The 21,723-nt window shown below is 32.4% G+C and overlaps 1 protein-coding gene across 1 annotated transcript in view; it reads left to right on the top strand.

Annotated features, from left to right (window-relative positions):
- Window positions 1–21,723, top strand: part of calcr (calcitonin receptor) — a 180,135-nt gene that overhangs the window by 83,554 nt on the left and 74,858 nt on the right. Inside the window, exon 2 of the mRNA XM_030148203.1 lies at window positions 15,003–15,068. Within this exon, the coding sequence (XP_030004063.1) occupies window positions 15,024–15,068 (45 nt within the window). The 5' untranslated portion in view covers window positions 15,003–15,023. The remainder of the gene's footprint in view (window positions 1–15,002; window positions 15,069–21,723) is intronic.

Genomic DNA, 21,723 nt, shown 5'->3' with positions numbered 1-21,723 from the left:
TTAAAAGAGTTATCAGGTATAGTGGATCACTTTTGAGCGAGCTACTTTCAAATAGACCAAACAATACATTCCTCCAAAACAACATAAAATGTGTTTCACTGTTATTATGAATAAAATCACAGAGTTTTGCCAAAAAGTTTTAACAGTAGGGCAGGGCCAAAATAAATGAATAACAGTTTCAGGACATGCATTGCAAAAGCTACAGTTTGTATCAATATCTTTTTTAAATCTAGTTTTAATAGAAGATTTAGTTGAATAGACTTTATGAATGAGTTTAAAGGATACTTCTTTAACTTTATTAGTAATCAGATATCTGTTAGGGAGAAGCCAGACCTTTTTCCATGGTATATCATCTACAAACCTATTCCAATGAGATCTAACACAGGGTTTTGTTGTAATATCTTTTTGGAATAACACTCTTATGAAGTCTCACTATGAAATCATTCACTGAGATGGGAGACTCCTGCATATTTCCTCCATGTGAGACCATGTTGTGTTTTGGGTGCCTCCAAATCCTGTCCACTAATTGGCTTCTGAGGCATGCATTCAGCCACACTGTAAGCCTTTATATTTACTAAAATGCTTTAATTACAATGCACTTAAATGATTTAAGTTTTATTATATTATTATAAAATGTTAAGTATATTCCACTAATTTGTAGACATAGTTGAAAGTACGAAAAAGTTTAAGTTGAATGGATTTAAATCACTATGTTTTAGTCATGACCACACCTTTTTATCTGCGCATTGCATTGTGGGTATTGGGCATGTTGTTGAAAATGTGTTATTTTTCTGTGCAGGGGTTCAGCGGGGTTGTGGTGTTAGTGTTAATTTGAACTTAATGTGTGTATGGCAATGTTTATTGGCCTTTTTGTGTCTTCTTTTTTAAGCCTTGCCAAATTTAAAACACATCTTATATAGGCTAATTACATTGAGGTAACTTCCTACCTAATTTCTATCCACACTGCAATATATTAAGTTGAATTATCATACAAAGCAATTAATATTGCATAAATTTTAAGATGAATCAACTTGAAATGGAGTACAGTGAACTGATGATATTAAGTCTAATGATTATACAAAGCTGTTGACATTGCAACAAATTTTAAGTTAAATTAACTTGGCATTTAGTGTGTTGGACTTAAAATAGCAATTCCGTTCAAATCAAGCATTTAAGTTTAATACACTCAAGTTTTCATTACTCATTACTTAAATTTTTTAAGGCAACCAGTTTACTAAAATTTTTTAAGTAAACTCAACTGATCTGGTCTTACAGTGTAATGAGGACTTTTATGCGCCTCTCCCTTACCATCTATGCACCGTCTGTTTGTTTTCTTTTTGACACAGTATGAATACTCGTGGGTTTAGCAAAATATGACCCCCTTAACCCTCCGGTATCCGGGTGTGCCTTTTAGGCACACTTTGCACTTTGTTTTAAAAAACTTCATATTATTTTTCACAATTTACATAAAGTTAGAATTCAAAAGTTGTTCATTTTTGCATGATCTTTAAAATTCTGGCCACCAACTAAAATTTGCACATTTTAAACAAAAGAAAATTACAAGACTAGCATCTGTATGCCAAGTGTGCCTAAAACGCACAACTTCTTCCATTTGATATGTATGATTAGGGCTGACCTTGATTTACAAAAATAAAATCAAATTAGAGCAGAAAAATAAATAAATATACAATATTTAATAGTTTGATTTATAGGTGTGCATTTTACACACACTTGGTGACGGATGCTAGTATTTTTGTACATTTGACCTAGTGCCAAAAATAATAATGCAAATTAACCAGTGTTGGAGTTACTCATTGACATATGCCAGGCTGCAAAAATCAAATAATATGTGATCCACATTTTATGTAGTATATTGAAAAAAAAATTTTGTGTGTTTTTTGCATCAAAAAAATGGTTTGTTTCCATTACAAACACAGCATTTAAAGGGTTAAAAAATGTGACAGTTATTGAGTATTTGGTATTTTTATTTACGGCTCAAGTTGATGAAATAGAAAAAAAGTGTAAAAGAATTAAAAACAAACTGTATGAACATTTTGTTGACATTATTCCACAAGTGTGCCAAAAAGGCACACTTGGTGCTTAGTAAGGGCCTTGGTGGACAGGATACCGGAGGGTTAAATGGGCAAATACTGAAAACAGTAGGATACCAACATGTGTTATGAGAAATTCCATAAAACAAACTCTGCAATGCTCAGCTAACACTAAGCAGATCCAGCTGTACAAATCATATTTCTACCACTGAAACTCACTGGACGAGGCAAAAAAAACTGTAAAAACAATGGTCGCGTTGTGGTGCAATTATTGCGAATGTTGTCTTATTTTTGCTGTTTTCTGGTCATACCTTGGTTTTACATGAATGAAGCTTCTGATATCATTGTGTTACACTGAAATAATTCTGACTACACACAAATAGCCCGGGGTTTAACAGGTTAAAAACAAAGGGGGAAAATATCTATATTACTGCTGATGGAATTATCTTCACTTTAATAAACACACATTAAAACACTGTGGCCTCAGTATAAGTGGTCTGTACAACACTAGCTTGCAGTGCTCCATACAAAATAGAGTCTGCATTTACTCAAGGGTTTATAACCTGAATAGTAATTAAATATTAAGATGAACACTACTTGAGAGGATCTGATTTACTGTACACCTGCTCTTCTCTGTCTTCTGAGACCAGGTTGTGTCTCTTTAATGATTTCACATGCTTCACTAACAGCAAATATTGAACCTCATGGACCACAGATGCCCTGGGGTCTATGTTTATATGTATGTGGAGCTAATGGGTAAGACAGAACAGGGTTGTAGAAAGAACACCCACCTTCACCGACTGTGGGTCAAATGTAGTCGCGAGGTTTTAGTTCCAGCATAAGGAAACTGTAGCATGTGCAGCAGAGACACTAAGATATGAAAACACTAACGGACTAAGAGTGTGTTATGATTAAGGGTGTGTACTGGCCAGAATCTGGTGATATGATACAAATTACAATACTTGGATCACGATACGATATATCAAGAATTATCATGATACTGTTAAAAAGGCAATTTTTTGTTTGTTTCTCTTTTTCAATGATTATTTCCTTGAAGAATTGAATTACACCAGAAATCTGCACAAATACTAAACACATTTTTATTAGATCAGAACAGGATCTAATGCTATATCACAAATTTTTCCTCTATTAAAACTCAAATTATGTTTTACAGACATTACAGTGTAAGATCCTGGTCAAATGTTCATATTCTATTTGTTCATAACTAACATCAGAACATTATTTTTGTGCAATCCCAACAAAGGAACTAACATTATTTAATAAAAAGCATCAAATGTATGTAATGAGTATTAAATAATAATAAATAAAATGTAAACAAAACAGCAAAAAACAAAAATGAACATCCACAATATCTACATTTGAATAAATACCTAAAAATATCAATACAGTACTTTTTAATATCGATACAGTATCGTGAAATGAAATATCATGATATATAGCAGAACCGATATTTTCTTACACCCCTAGTTATGATGTTGAATCTCCCTGATTATTGATGTTTAAAACAGTTTACACCAAAATACAATTCCAAACTGGTTTCTGATGTCGGTCATGTAAAAATAATAGTGCTGTCAAATGATTCAAATTTTTAATCAGATTAATCACAGGGTTAGGGTTTGACCGTGGTTGATCCACAGCCGGTTTGTTTTATTGTGAAGTGAGCTTCACCTCTTTTTATATATGGTTAAAAATGTCATTGAACAGCACATATTACAGATTTATTGATGATGTGTGTTTTAGCCAAAAGTAGAGCTTTTTAATGTGAGTTACTGTAGAGACACTGGGTTTAATCATGGGTTGGGTTGTGGTACTCAGCTTTGCAGGTACGGGCGGAAAGTTTGGAAAAAGTGGACCAGTGCAGGACTCAGGTACTGACCCCGTGCATGACTCTGGTACCGACCCCGTGCAGGACTCAGGTACCGACCCTGTGCAGGACTCTGTTACTGACCCCGTGCAGGACTCAGGTACCGACCCTGTGCAGGACTCTGTTACTGACCCCGTGCAGGACTCTGTTACTGACCCCGTGCAGGACTCAGGTACCGACCCTGTGCAGGACTCTGTTACTGACCCCGTGCAGGACTCTGGTACCGACCCTGTACAGGACTCTGGTACTGACCCTGTGCAGGACTCAGGTATCGACCCTGGTCACAGCCTGTGCTCCTTCTTTCTTCCACACTGATTTTTCCTCAGAAGCAAACTATTTTACGTACTGTCACATCTGTTTCGTTTGAAAAAGTAACAAACCTATTTTGAGAATGTAAGGAGTATAAAGTACGGATATTTATGCAAAAATGTAGGAAGTAAAAGTAAAAAGTTTCCAGAAAAATAAATACTCAAGTAAAGTACAGGGTGGGGAAGCAAAATTTACAATGAACATTTAGTTGTTTTTTTCTCAGCAGGCACTACGTCAATTGTTTTGAAACCAAACATATATTGATGTCATAATCATACCTAACACTATTATCCATACCTTTTCAGAAACTTTTGCCCATATGAGTAATCAGGAAAGCAAACGTCAAAGAGTGTGTGATTTGCTGAATGCACTCGTCACACCAAAGGAGATTTCAAAAATAGTTGGAGTGTCCATAAAGACTGTTTATAATGGAAAGAAGAGAATGACTATGAGCAAAACTATTACGAGAAAGTCTGGAAGATACTATTAAAGAAGAATGGGAGAAGTTGTCACCTGAATATTTGAGGAACACTTGCGCAAGTTTCAGGAAGCATGTGAAGGCAGTTATTGAGAAAGAAGGAGGACACATAGAATAAAAACATTTTCTATTATGTTAATTTTCTTGTGGCAAATAAATTCTCATGACTTTCAATAAACTAATTGGTCATACACTGTCTTTCAATCCCTGCCTCAAAATATTGTAAATTTTGCTTCTCCACCCTGTACAGATAACAAAAAATCTACTTAAGTACTGTAACAAAGTACTTAAATACTTTGTTACTTCCCACCTCTGCATTTTACAACACACACAGTTTCAAGTGTACCATCTAAATGAACAGAACTAACTGTACAGTCAACTGCAACATCACGGATCAGAAATTTGCCCCAAGAAACTCAATATGAAATCAATACGGTATAAGACCCTCGGCACAGATAAGGAAAAACTCCCTCGAAAAATCCTGAAATGAGTTAGAGGAAAGGACAGGCAGGAAAGGAGAGATAAAAAAAAGAGGGGGAAGTAGATGCCAGAGGAAAAGGAGGCTGGAGGAGGAACGTAAGCACAGCCAGGTTGAGGAGAGGTAATTCTGTTTTTCCACTGGTTTCTGTCGCCAATACCCTTTAAGTCATGTCAGGAGTCTGGTAGAAACGTCCTCTTTTTGACAGTATTCCACTTTTCGGCACATCCAGACACATTCACATGCTCGTGCACGTGCAGGAGTGATTTTCAGATGATTGACTGGTGTGAATCCTCCGCTCTGTCGTCATGATTGTTTTTATAGATCGTCGTTTCCTCCAGGCCATTTGTGGATCCATACTTCCCCTCCTCTGCCTTTTGTTTGTTGCCACTGACTTTTCCTTTGATGTGTTTGTCTTCTGTCCCAACCTGACTTCCTCTTCAAGCAGAATGTTGCAGCATTTTATTTGCTGTGTCCTTAACTAAGCTTTTAGCTCATTGTTCGAGGCAGACTTTGGGATTGGGTTGGAAATGTGCAGCTTGATAATTAAAGACAAGTGTGGTTATTGGAGAGATGGTTTCACACAGTTATTGGGTTACATTCAGATTTCTGTATTTGTCATTTAACCCATAAACACTCAGTGCTACTTTTGTGGCTGTACCCAAATGCATTTTTCTCACTTATTTAACCTTTATTAAGTTATTTATCACCATTAATTGTGATATTTTCCTCTGTGTTTTACGTTTTTTCAATGAATATATGGTATTTTTCCATATTTAATTCACTGATCGTGTAGATGTTCATAAAAGTGCAGATTAAAGTCGATCGGCATAATATCAGAAACAGAGAAAAATGAAGAAAATATGGCTTTTTCAACAAAATCTATCAATAACTGAATATAAAATAAGTGTGTCCATCCACTGTCATTGATCCAGCTCCATGGGTTTTACCGGTGAATCAATGTTGTAGAAGATGACAGTGTTTCCATGGTAACTATGGAGCCTCTGAACGTCCAAATGGGTCATATCTGATGACCATGAAAAGATGACAAACTGTATTTTACACCAATTATTTACATGTATTGATAGGATTAGTGGGTCTAAAGTTATGTCAGTAAATTATTTTGGTCATTGTTAGATGTTTGGGTCTTTACATTACATCATTGAAATGATGATGCATCCGTCTCAGTAAAAACACAGATAAAACTCTAGGATAAAATAGTCTGTATAAAAATACATATATCCATAAATAAATAATGTGCATAATAAAATCTATCCTTCTTTCCTTGTTGCTCTGATGAGGAATGGCATGTTTATTCATGTTCCACTACCTTATGTTAGGAATGTTATATAGTGTTTTCACAAAATAGCATTTATGAGTTTGAACTTTTATTTTATTTTTTTATATCTATCTATCTATCTATCTATCTATCTATCTATCTATCTATCTATCTATCTATCTATCTATCTATCTATCTATCTATCTATCTATCTATCTATCTATCTATCTATCTATCTATCTATCTATCTATCTATTATTTATTTATTTGTTTGTTTGTTCATTTATTTATTTTCCCCTTCAGTATTCTGTTTTTTTTTAATGAAACTAATGTTAGACTTACACTCAAAAAAATAATGAAGCCAAAAATGCTGACTTTATGTATTTTAATTACATGTAAATTTTCCATGTAATTTTATTACATAAGTTTAATGTAAAGAGTTGCATTTAATACAATGTTTTTTCTATCATATTGAGTCAATATGAATAAATTAAATACCTTCAGTCAGATTTGATTTAGTTAATGCAAACTTTTACATAAACTGTATTTGACTGTGACGCTCAGCCTTTTTATGTGATCTAATAAATAAAGTTTACTTTATTTGTTTAGATTCACTTTATACTAAGCATATTCACATTATGTTTGACTTTTTCGGATAAATAAACTTTAAATTTCATATATTTCAGTTACATTTTACTTTAAAATGTTACTTCATGTTTATTAGAGCCAAGAATCATTTTTTTGAGTGTACTCTGTGCTGTTATGAACATCTACATGATTAGTAAATTAAATATAGAAAAACACATACATACTGAAAAATATATTAAAGTTAAACATTAAATCAGTTATAATAAATGTTGATAAATCATTTAAGAACTGACATAAAAGTATAGTACCATTCAATGCGTGGCATGTAGGGTTTATATGTGAAATGTTTATGCACGCATTAATGTGAAACATGTTATCAGTATGGAGTATAAGCTCAGATTTTAACATAAATGCACAATATTCTGAATGTTCATATGCAGCAACAGTGGAAATCTGTAGCAAAAGCTTCCACCCACATAATTACAAATTCACAAGAAATGCAATCAGTGCCTTGATTCTGTTGCAAGGAAACAGTTTGTCATCAGTGAGTGATTCCTTCAACAGTTCAATACAGTACTTTGACTGTGATATTTGAAAAACACTGTGGTTAGAGAAAATAAAAGCAATTTGGTTTGGTTTAAACAGCAGTTAATACATGATGAGTCATTTTTATACAAAGCGTTTCCTGTATTATTAAACCAAACCCTGGTATTTTTCCATAAAGTAAAATAAAAACCTTAATCATTTTGCCATAACAACCAGTGGATAATGTGAGCTGCATTCAAGATCAACATTTCTGCCACTTGGAAATAGCATTAAATATTATTGTGTTGTATTATTTTATCATAAAAATAAAATAATGAGCATGAAATTTACATATTCACAGCTGCAACCTATAAATGAATCTAAGTAATTATGGATATGACTGTGAGTTACTGGACATTATTGATTGATAATATTATTCTCATTCAAATGTTTTGCACACTGAGACAGAAGCATATTAAAGCATGAAGATGGTTTATTTATATTCAGCACAACTATATATTTATACATTTAAAATAGGGCCGATATGATGAAATATGCCCTGTAAGTACTGAAAAATGTATGTCATTTCACTTTGTGGATATGAAATGTGCACTTTGTTGGGACCAATTCATGATTTCTGCAGCACATTTTTTTGTCATTTGGATGCTGTATGTTCTTCCCCATGGATGCAGGAAGTAAAGTTTTATGAAAGGACACAAACAAACATGGAGGAAAGTCAACAAGAACATGGAACTCTGAAGGAGGATTATTTATGAGGAAGAAACCTCCACCAGCGAACAAAAGCATCCACTGATCTAAACTGTTTAATACCTGTGGATCCACTAATCCAATCAATACATGTAAATAATCATTTCAAAATACAGTTTGTCATCTTTTCATGGTCATCAAATATGACCCATTTGGACGTTCAGAGGCTCCGTAGTTACCGTGGAAACGCCGTCATTTTCTGCAACATTGATTCACCAGTAAAACCCATGGAGTTGGATCAGTGATAGTGGATGGACACACTTGTTTTTACATTCAGTTATTGATATATTGATTTATTCTGGTTTAACATACTGCTATTTTTTTAAAAATCCTGCACTGTAGTATTTATTTATGTGTATTTATTACCTCCGCCAAGGAGGTTATGTTTTTGCCAGGGTTTGTTTGTCTGTTTGTTTGTCTGTCCATTAGTGTGCAACATAACTCAAAAAGTTATGGACAGATTTTGATGAAATTTTCAGGGTTTGTTGGAAATGGGATAAGGAAGAAATGATTAACTTTTGGGGGTGATCCGGAAGAAATCCTGGATTCTGGATCACTTTGAAATTTTTGTTAACATTGTGGTAAATGGGGCCAAAATTTTCGTTTCCCAATATCTCGCTTAATTATTGACCAAAACTCATGAAATTTAACTCAGGAATTGACAATGGGGTCCTCTATCACATTTCAAAGGCTGATCCAGATCTGATCCAGAAGGCGGATTTTATCTCAATTTATATAAAAAATGGGGGTGCCCTTACTTTTTGGCCTACTGTGCCTTTAATTTGGATAAAAATTTCAGGAAATGTTGATACTGGCACAAGGAACAAATGATTAAATTTTGGTGGTGATCGGGGGTGGGGGGGCCCACGGGGGGGCCCACTGATCAGCCTTGGCGGAGGTCTGCGCTCTCCGAGTGCTTCTAGTTCATTGTTATTTTTTACATTTTTACTGTTATCAGATTTTATTATTATTATCTTTAATATAGGATTCATTTTATAGGATTTTACCATGTACATTGCTGGACCTGAGTACTGATTTCGTTTCATGTATACACTACATGTAATGACAATAAAGTGAACCTTGACCTTGATATTTGCTGAAAAGGTCACCTTTTCTTCAGTTTTCTTTGTTTTTCATATAAGAACCTTTGAATTTACTCTGAGCTTTTATGAACATCTGCATGGTCACTGAATTAAATATTGGAAAATACATGATTTTCGCTGAAAAAATGCCAAATACAGAGGATAATATTATAATAAATGGAGATAAGTCACTTAGGAAAGGATGAATTTACCGAAAAATTCATCTTGTTTTTGCATTCAGTTATTGACATCTTTTTTTGTCATCTTCTCCAACATTGATAACCTATGAGCTAACCTAATTAACCTATGAATTAACTCTGAGTTTTCATGAATATCTAAAATAAAATATATAGGAAATTAATTATAGGAAAACACATGATTTACAGTAAAAAAAAAAAAAAAAAAAGCAAAAAATAGAGGATAATTAATTAATATAATAAATGGTGATAAATCTCTTAAGAAAGGTTAAATGGAGAGAATAATTAATCTGGGAACTGCCACAAAAGTAGCACTGGGTATTTATGGGTTAAAATAAACAATACAATTATAATAACCAGAGGATGAAGTATGGTGTAGTCATTTTAACCCAGGAGAGATTTTTTTTTTTTTTTTTTTTTTTTTTTACATTAAATACTTGTCCTGATTGGTAACAGCATAATGCAATAGTATATTCAGATATATTTTAAAATACTTTTCTGGAATGTCCTTTGCAGTGGACAGTGTTTTTTGGCTTTTTTTTCTAAATAAAGCTGTGAAACTCTTGTTCCAAATACAAAAATACATTACTAGATCTCAAGAGGTTAAGCCATTTTCCAATTCATCACTGTGATATTAAATTATTTACTCTGTGATGGAAGGTTTTAGTTATCATTGCCCAAAACAATTCACAGTATTCAAATGAGCGGATCCACCATTTGTCATGAATGAGGAATGTGAGGATGAGTGAACAGGGCTCAGCAGTCCAAGTCTGAAATCCTGAACAGATGCACTTCCAGCTTTATTTGTCATGCTAATGCTAAGTAGCGCACCATCAGTGTGCTCCTGAAAGCCAAAACAAATACTATCAGTCCTGCTAACCTTTTACAGAACTCACTCATGCCTGACTATCTGCGGAACCACCACCCCCCCCAGGCCGCTGTGGGGTGTGGAGAACATCCAGTAGGTCGCCCTAAATGTCCAGACGGCAGAACGATGGGTTTCCAAAAGGGACGGAGTGAGAAAAAACTAAGAGGCTACAAGTGAATTATAACCCATGAAGAGCCAGGGCTACTTTTACGGCAGTTCCCAAATAAAATGTTCTCACTATTTAACCTTTCTTAAGTGATTTATCATCATTCATTATAATATTATCCTCTGTATTTGGCATTTTTAGTGTAAATCATGTATTTTCCTATATTTATTTTCCAGTATTTGATTTAGATGCTCATGACCACTCAGTTAAATCAAAAGTTATTAGATCAATAAAAAGGAAACTGGAAAAAAACATATCAATTACTGAGGAATTTTTGTGTAAATTGAACCTTTCTTAAGTGATTTATCATAATTAACTATGCTATTAGCTTCTGTATTTTGCATTTTTTAGTGTAAATCATGTATTTTCCTATATTTAATTTCCAGTATTTGATTTAGATGCTCATGACAACTCAGTTAAATCAAAAGTTATTAGATCAATAAAAAGAAAACTGAAAAAAAAAAAAAAAGATATCAATTACTGAATGCAAAAACAAGAGGAATTTTTGTGTAAATTTAACCTTTCTTAAGTGATTTATCATAATTAACTATGCTATTATCTTCTGTATTTTGCATTTTTGTTAGTGTAAATCATGTATTTTCCTGTATTTAATTTAGATGCTTATGAAAACTCAGTTAAATCAAAGGTTTTTAGAGAAAACTGAAGGAAAAAAAAAAAAATCAATGATTGAATGCAAAAACAAGATGAATTTTTCTGTAAATTTAACCTTTCTTAAGTGATTTATCATCAGTCATTATAATATTATCCTCTGTATTTGGCATTTTTAGTGTAAATCATGTATTTTCCTATATTTATTTTCCAGTATTTGATTTAGATGCTCATGACCACTCAGTTAAATCAAAAGTTATTAGATCAATAAACAGGAAACTGGAAAAAAAACAGATATCAATTACTGAGGAATTTTTGTGTAAATTGAACCTTTCTTAAGTGATTTATCATAATTCACTATGATATTATCTTCTGTATTTTGCATTTTTGTTATCGTAAATCATGTATTTTCCTGTATTTAATTTAGATGCTCATGAAAACTCAGTTAAATCAAAAGTTATTAGATCAATAAAAAGGAAACTGGAAAAAAACATATCAATTACTGAGGAATTTTTGTGTAAATTGAACCTTTCTTAAGTGATTTATCATAATTAACTATGCTATTAGCTTCTGTATTTTGCATTTTTTAGTGTAAATCATGTATTTTCCTATATTTAATTTCCAGTATTTGATTTAGATGCTCATGACAACTCAGTTAAATCAAAAGTTATTAGATCAATAAAAAGAAAACTGAAAAAAAAAAAAAAAAAAGATATCAATTACTGAATGCAAAAACAAGAGGAATTTTTGTGTAAATTTAACCTTTCTTAAGTGATTTATCATAATTAACTATGCTATTATCTTCTGTATTTTGCATTTTTTTAGTGTAAATCATGTATTTTCCTGTATTTAATTTAGATGCTTATGAAAACTCAGTTAAATCAAAGGTTTTTAGAGAAAACTGAAGGAAAAAAAAAAAAAAAAAATCAATGATTGAAAGCAAAAACAAGATGAATTTTTCTGTAAATTTAACCTTTCTTAAGTGATTTATCATCATTCATTATAATATTATCCTCTGTATTTGGCATTTTTAGTGTAAATCATGTATTTTCCTATATTTAATTTCCAGTATTTGATTTAGATGCTCATGACCACTCAGTTAAATCAAAAGTTATTAGATCAATAAAAAGGAAACTGGAAAAAAAAAACATATCAATTACTGAGGAATTTTTGTGTAAATTGAACCTTTCTTAAGTGATTTATCATAATTAACTATGCTATTATCTTCTGTATTTTGCATTTTTTTTTAGTGTAAATCATGTATTTTCCTGTATTTAATTTAGATGCTTATGAAAACTCAGTTAAATCAAAGGTTTTTAGAGAAAACTGAAGGAAAAAAAAAAAATCAATGATTGAATGCAAAAACAAGATGAATTTTTCTGTAAATTTAACCTTTCTAAAGTGATTTACCATCATTCATTATAATATTATCCTCTGTATTTGGCATTTTTAGTGTAAATCATGTATTTTCCTATATTTATTTTCCAGTATTTGATTTAGATGCTCATGACCACTCAGTTAAATCAAAAGTTATTAGATCATTAAACAGGAAACTGGAAAAAAAAAAAAATCAATTACTGAGGAATTTTTGTGTAAATTGAACCTTTCTTAAGTGATTTATCATAATTAACTATGATATTATCTCCTGTATTTTGCATTTTTTAGTGTAAATCATGTATTTTCCTGTATTTAATTTAGATGCTTATGAAAACTCAGTTAAATCAAAGGTTTTTAGAGAAAACTGAAGAAAGAAAAAAAAATCAATTATTGAATGCAAAAACAAGATGAATTTTTCTGTAAATTTAACCTTTCTTAAGTGATTTATCATCATTCATTATAATATTATCCTCTGTATTTGGCATTTTTAGTGTAAATCATGCATTTTCCTGTATTTATTTTCCAATATTTGATTTAGATGCTCATGACCACTCAGTTAAATCAAAAGTTATTAGATCAATAAACAGGAAACTGGAAAAAAAAAAAAAAAAAAAAAAAAAGATATCAATTACTGAATGCAAAAACAAGAGGAATTTTTCTGTAAATTTAACCTTTCTTAAGTGATTTATCACCATTTATTATAATATTATCCTCTGCTACCAATCAGGACAAATATTTAATGTAAAAAAATAAATAAAAAAGCTTTCATGGGTTACAATGACTACACCATACTTCATCCTCTGGTTATTAGAATTTTATTTTTATTTTAATCCAGAAAGACCCAGTGATACTTTCGTGGAATTTGCCAAATAATTTTCTCTCTAGATTTCACCTTTTTTAAAATTTATTTATTTATTATATATTATCCTCTGTGTTTGGCGTTTTTTCAATGAAAATCACATATTTTCTCGTTTTTATTTACTGATGATGTAGATGTTTATTAAAGGTGAGGGTTATTATATCAGAAACAGAGAAAACTGAAGAAAAAGTGATTTTCTGAGCAAGTATATCATTAACTGAACATAAAACAAGTGTGTCCAACACACTACATATATCACTATATATATTTTTTTTTTAATGAAAAACAGAGAAAACTGAAGAAAAAATGACCTTTTCAGCAAATATGTCAATAACTAAATGCAAAAACAAGATCATTTTTTCTGCAGATTTAACCTTTCTTAACCTCCTAAGACCCAGGAAATGTCAGCAAAGTACCAGCTTTTTTTGTTTTTTTATTAAATAAGTGCCTATATTGGAAACATCATGATGCAACAGTTTTTTCAGATGCAGTTTTTACATTTTTATGGAATGTCCTTTGTGGTGGACAGTTTTTCTTTCTTTTTTGTTTTGTATAAAGTTGTGAAAATCTTGCTCACAAATGTGCACAGAAAACCCATAGCCAGGTCTCAGGAGGTTAAGTGATTTATCCCCATTTTGTTATAATATTATCTTCTGTATTTGGCATTTTTTCAGTGAAAATCATGTTTTTTCCAATATTTAATTCACTGAGCATACAGATGTTTTTAAAACCTCAGAGTAAATCCAAAGGTTATTTTATGAAAAACAGAGAAAACTGAAGAAAAATGACCTTTTCAGCAAATATATCAATTACTAAATGTAAAAATAAAAGTCTCCATCCACTGTCATTTGTCAAACTCCACAGATTTTACTGGTGAGTCAACGCTGTAAAAGATGATGATGTTTCCACGGTAACCACAGAGCCTCTGCACGTCCCAATGGGTCATATCTGATGACCATGAAAAGATGACAAACTGTATTTTACACCAGTTATTTCCATGTATTGATAGAATTAGTGGATCCACAGATATGAAACAGTTTAGATCAGTAGATGGTTTTGTTGCCAGTGTATATTTGGGTCTTTAAGGGTTAATGTCACATGTTCTCCTGCAGCTGCGGAAGCTCTGAACAAGATGATTAATAACCATCCACTATTTTTGTCCCACTTTGTCTCTGCCTTGTGTTTTGGCCTCATCCTTTTTCTTTGCCTAAATACCATTACTCTTTCATACTACTGTTTCACATATTGATGGATATTCTTTTCTTTGTCCCAGACACACTCGCACTCAGGGAAAGTTTTCCGTGTCTCAAACTGCAGTGTTTCTGCTGCAGTGTTTTGCATTTCAGATTAATGACAGCAGTTTGTCTTGCCTCCTGAGAGAATATAATCCTGATGTGAAACAGCCATGTTTGTTCAGTCAGTCACTTTCACGGTAGAAGACGAGTTTATAGATTTACTCCTTTGTCTTTCTGTCTCCTTAGAGATTTTCCTGTGAGAAGAAGATATGACGTTAGCAGGTTCCCTTTGGATACTTTGGTTTCTGCTGGTGGTAAGCTCCCATTTACACTGTATTTCAATGAATAATCAATGTTTACAAAGGTTCCTGTTGTTATTTGTCCTTTAGGTGTTCTGTGTGTGTAAAAGTAGCGTGACATCTTGATTAAATGGACGTTTCTATGGTTTCCAGAGTCTTGTGATTGATCTTAACGCTTTTCATTCAATTCAATTTAGGGCTGCACGATTTTGGAAAAAGAAATTACATTGCAATTTTTTTAACCCTGCGATATACAGGGTGCGGAAGAAAAATTTACAATATTTTGATTGAGAGGGATTGAAAGACAGTGTATGACCAATTAGTTTATTGAAAGTCATGAGAATTTATTTGCCACAAGAAAATTGACATAATAGAAAATGTTTTTATTCTATGTGTCCTCCTTCTTTCTCAATAACTGCCTTCACACGCTTCCTGAAACTTGCGCAAGTGTTCCTCAAATATTCGGGTGACGACTTCTCCCATTCTTCTTTAATAGTATCTTCCAGACTTTCTCGTAATAGTTTTGCTCATAGTCATTCTCTTCTTTCCATTATAAACAGTCTTTATGGACACTCCAACTATTTTTGAAATCTCCTTTGGTGTGACGAGTGCATTCAGCAAATCACACACTCTTTGACGTTTGCTTTCCTGATTACTCATAAGGGGAAAAGTTTCTGAAAAGGTATGGATAATAGTGTTAGGTATGATTATGACATCAGTATATGTTTGGTTTCAAAACAATTGACGTAGTGCCTGCTGAGAAAAAACAACTAAATGTTCATTGTAAATTTTGCTTCCCCACCCTGTATATTACGATATGAAAAAATACTCAGATGGATATAATAGATGTGTGGTGCTGACGTAAATGGTCAAACAAATTAGTTGTGTTTTCTCTTGTTGTGGCAACAGGTGTAAGACACTGTGGACAGAGAACATAAGTGCTGATCCAGACCCCTGCCCACATCCACGTTCTCCCTTTGAACATCATTCCTTACATTAGTACCATTACCAGTACCATACATGGAATATAACTAAACACAAAGAATGGCTGAAGAAACATATAAATAAAGCGTAACTGAACCTTTTTGTAGGACACTTACAGGAATACTATGAAATTCAGCATTTCAACCTTAGTGTGAAATGAGGATGTAACAAGACTTCAGTATTTTTGTGATTTTTTTTTTTTATCATGTAGAAAATCAAGGTCAGTGAAGTTACCATATTTGGTTCCTTACCCGTAAGTGGCAAAACAAACAAACAAAAAAACAAAAAAAAAACCAAGAAGTATATATAAAAAATACAAGAAAAACACAGGTAAAAGAAACATGTTTTTTTTTTTAGAACACTAAAACATCCCATTTAGAACATCAGACCACCATCAGTGCTGATCCAGACCCCTGTCCACATCCACATTCTCCCTTTGAACATCATTGCGGAGGCTTGCGGAATCAGTAACATCTTTTAAATCACTTCTTAAAACACATTTTTATAGACTTGCTTTTATATGATGTCTGTCCCCTTTTTAACCTTAATTTTTAATTTTAATTTTTAAATTTGATCTTGTTTGATAATTAACTTGTTCATACATCTCACTAATTGTGTTGCTTCTGTTTTAGTGTTTTTATTTTCTTCGTGTATCCTGCTGTTGTGCCCTCTGTCAAAGCACTTTGTAAACTTTGTTTTTAAAGGTGCTATACAAATAAAAGTTATTATTATATTATTATTATTATTCCTTACATTAGTACCATTACCAGTACCATACATGAAATATAACTAAACACAAAAAGGGCTGAAGAAACATATAAATAAAGCGTAACTGAACTCTTTTGTTGGACACTCACAGAAATACACTGTAAAATAAATCTGTAATTTAACAGAATTTTCACTGTTTATTTTACAGATTTTTCCTGTATTTTTAAGATACAGGAAAATATCAATGAAATGACAAAAATAGACTGTGATTTTACATGTCAAATGCAAAATAACATGAAAAAACTGAAACTGTGAATAACCATAAAATTTCCATTTTTTAAAATAATTTTTTTCTTTTTTCACAGAAAAATACAGTTAAAATACATTTACCAGTGCATCATAATTTCACAAATATTTCTTTTCTATTTATGAGATTAAACTGTTAATTTAAAGTTTAATGCTGTAAAAAAATAAAATAAATAAATAAATAAATAAATAAATAAATAAATAAAATGAGATAAAATTACTGACAATTAACCATAAAAGAAGTATTTGTTCTGTAAGTTTAACAAGACTTGTTTGTTAATTGTCAAACATCTTGTGTAATTACAGGAGGTTTCACAACAAAAACGTTGAATAAATGTATTTTTGTGAATGTATAACATGTATAAGCACTGATAAACTGTCCAAATACAGTTTTTTTCAGTGGATTGTACAACTTAGTCTCATTGAAAATTATTTACATAAATATACTTATAGGTAATTTGATTGTTTTAATACATGTAAATATTCTTTATTAAACATTAAAAAGTAAAAAAAAAAAAAAAAAAAAAAAAAAGCAAAATCTCATGTAAAGTTAGGGCAAAAAACTGTATTTTAATTATGGAAAATTACCGTATTTTTATGAGATGGTTATTTTCTGTTATTTAACAGTATTTTTTTGGCACCCTAGCTGGAATAATACTGCTTTTTTACGTTTTTGTTTTTGTTTCTATTTTTTTTTTTTACAGTGTACTATGAAATTATATATATATATATATATATATATATATATATATATATATATATATATATATATATATATATATATATACATACATACATACATACATACATATATATATATATATATATATATATATATATATATATATATATATATATATATATATATGAAATGCAAGAAAAACACAGGTGAAAAGAGTATGTATTTTAGAACACTAAAACATCCCATTTAGAACATCAGACCACCATCAGTGCTGATCCAGACCCCTGTCCACATCCACATTCTCCCTTTGAACATCATTCCTTACATTAGTACCATTACTTTGTGTTACCTAACAAAGCAGGCACACTCACTGTTCATGCAGACGTGGACCTTACAGACCCTGGAGACCACATTGGACCTCAGATTGTTCACTCACTGTCCTCATTTTAGCTGTTGCTGTCACTAGTCGCTTTTCCATTGTACATCTGCGCAAAACTTTACCGATATTTACTAAATGTTGACTAAACAGAAGTGTGTAATGTCGGTTTTTCCGTTAAATCACAAATGCGATGATCTGTTTATTTATTATCACGAGATGACACGAGAAGTCATTCCATAAACATGGCAACGAACGTAAATATGGTGTTGATTTACAGATATATTAATTATTATTATATATTACCCCTTTATCTCGTACTAAATTAAAAAATGCTTAGGTTTCCTGGTGTGTCCATAAATACCGCGACATGTTTCTTCTTCTTCTTCGCTTGTTGTAACGTACATCAGCATCGTTTTTTTTTCATTCACCTGAATCTAGTTGCAAAAAAAGGTCTTTCCGTTGCAGTTTTGCGTGATTTACCAGTTGCGCTATGCCCAAAAAACCCCCTCTTGCCAGCGCAAAAACTTTTAATTGAAAAATGAGACTTTTGGCGAAATTGTCGTTTTTCCATTAGGTAAATTTTTATGCTCAAGTTATATTTACCCGATTTGAGGGTCAATGGAAAAGCGACTACTTTCTTGTAATGTATGGGGAAATAACCAAAAATAGTCACTTGCCTAGTCATGGGCGACTCACAAACGAATCCTTCAAAAGAATCTATTCCTTTAAGTGAATGAGTTGAATCGATTCAGCAGCACTTTGCTAATATCTTGTTTATTATCACATAAACTAGTCACAATCACTCATTAAGTCCGAGGTGGTGTGACGCATCGTGCAGGAAGTAGTCTCCATAGCAACATCTCTGATTGTATCGTGAGACTAGTTACGACGAACGGACCGAGCCAATATTTTTCTTTCTGAACAAACTTAAATTAGTTGTTTTTATATTCAAGTGTTTATGGTCTGTGTGGGCTGAGAAATATAAATATTGTAGTGTTTTTAATCCAAGATAAACACAGCTTTGATGTTTACTTGTACTTTATTTTACAGGGTCCAAAATAATCTAAGTATTGATGTTACCACAGCTGTGACCATTTTAGCATCTACATATATACGTCCGTGGTTTTCATGGATGAGACTGAGGAATATCTGAGTTTTTTATCAGTCCATACAACCAGTTGCTAGGATCATTTTTCATGGTTTCTGCAAATATCCAGGAAGATGACTGTTCTGTGATCTCAGAACTACATCAGTGTATCCATCTTTGATTATAGGCAAAAGAGCTCTGCTAAAAAAAAACACAAAAACCACCTCAAGCAAGTGTAAAAACCGACTATTTTCATCAGCCTTTTCTAATAATCAAATTATGGAAATCCATCTTATAACTGCATGTGTATTTATAATCTATCTGCGTCCTAATCTTCCACACACCCACCCCTATATTTACCACATTAATAGCATGCCATACATACTGAAGCGCGGAATGTAAATAATGCCATGTTTACCTCTGTATCTCCTAAATAAACCGCCGGAGCGTGGGGAAATCTTAATCCGAGACACTTCAGACGTGTTTGAGCTGATTTCAGCGAAGCTTAAAGGAATGAGTCACATTCATACTATAAGGGAGTGTGTGAGGTATGACAGGGATTTGTTTAATGGTGTTTCTGCAAACATTAGTCATAGACCCATTCCCAATTCACCCCTTAGCCCCTCCCCTCTGGCCCCTGCACTTGTCACTAGTTCTTGAAATGGAGCTGCAAGGGGGAGTGGTTGAAACATTCTCCTATGAAATGGGACAACCCTTCGAGACCCGTTACATCATCAGCAGTCATCGATGCCACTATTAACAGATGCCACAACTTTGTTTCTGAAAGTATTCCCCATGCCATCAGCAGCTGTAACCATCTCTGTTCCATGGGCTTTGGGCATCTTACTGCGTCTATCAACTATAAACCTCAGGAATGTGATCTATAACACATTGAAACGACATTAAACGGTCGATCAAATGATTAAGTTGTTTACGAAGAAAATACACACATTTGTGTATGTCTTTCATCACACTGCTGCATTTTTTGGCTGTGTTTACCTCCATCTTGTCAACGATTTGAACAGAATTATGGGCAATTTCTCCTACTCCTCTGTTCATAGTGTGATCCTGAAATATCTCCATTGCGAGGGTTATATATCCCTCCTCCCCCTTAGCACTTCCCCTCCATCTAATTGAGAATCGGGACAACACTACCCCTTCACATGTACGCGCAAAATGGAGGGATGGGGGTGGGAGTTGGGGGGTGTGGTGGGGTGAACTGGGATTCAGTCATAGACTTTAATGTGAGCTCACATCAAGAATCCATGTTTTATGAATATTCTACAGGGGTGGAGGTGTTCTGGCATTATATTATATTATATTATATTATATTATATTATATTATATTATATTATATTATATTTTATGTCTAACCCTCTGGTATCCCATCCAGCAAGGCCCTTACTAAGCACCAAGTGTGCCTTTTTGGCACACTTGTGGAATAATGTCCAAAAAAAAATTAATACAGTTTGTTTTTAATTCTTTTACACTCTTTTTCTATTTCATCAACTTGAGCTGTAAGTAAAAATACCAAATACTCAATAATTGTCACATTTTTTAACCCTTTAAATGCCGTGTTTGTAATGTAAACAAACCATTTTTTTGGATGCAAAAACCACAAAAAATTTTTTTTTTTCAATACACTACATAAGAAGTGGATCACATATTATTTGATTTTTGCAGCAGGGCATATGGCAATGATTAACTCCAACATTGGTTAATTTGCATTATTATTTTTGGCGCTAGGTCAAATGTTCATAAATACTAGCATCTGTCACCAAGTGTGCGTAAAATGCACACCTATAAATCAAACTATTAAATATTATATATTGATTTATTTTTCTGCTCAAATTTGATTTTATTTTTGTAAATCCAGGTCCACCCTAATCATACATATCAAATGGAAGAAATAGTGCATTTTAGGCACACTCGGGAGACAGATGCTAGTCTTGTAATTTTCTTTTGTGTACAATGTGCAAATTTCACTTAGTGGGCAGAATTGTAAAGATCATGCAAAAATGAACAACTTTTGAATTCTAACCTTATTTAAATTGTGAAAAATAATATGAAGTTTTTTAACAGGAAGTGCAAAGTGTGCCTAAAAGGCGCACCCGCATACCGGAGGGTTAATAATCACAGGATAAAAGTTGTAATGAAGTGATAACAGTAATAGTAGTCATGATATATAAGAATAAGACTAAGACTAAGACTAAGAATAAGAATAAGAATAAGACTAAGACTAAGAATAAGAATAAGAATAAGAATAAGAATAAGAATAAGAATAAGAATAAGAATAAGAATAAGAATAATCAGCAGTGGTAAGAAAATTAAAAAACCAACAACAGGAAAAACAAACATTGCACCCAGAAATAAATAATAAACAATAAAGAGCATAGCACCACAGAATTGCACATTTGTTGTACATCTAATTTTTTTCTGTCTCTTCTTAGGGTTAAAGAAACACATGGGTTTTTCAAATGCAGTCTCTATTTTTTCAGTGGCTTTTCTCACTTTATCTCCCCCT

The sequence above is a fragment of the Sphaeramia orbicularis genome, chromosome 11 (assembly GCF_902148855.1).
Source record: "Sphaeramia orbicularis chromosome 11, fSphaOr1.1, whole genome shotgun sequence".
NCBI lineage: Eukaryota > Metazoa > Chordata > Actinopteri > Kurtiformes > Apogonidae > Sphaeramia > Sphaeramia orbicularis.
Note: the sequence above shows the minus strand (reverse complement) of the source record. Positions and strands in the feature narration are given on the sequence as shown.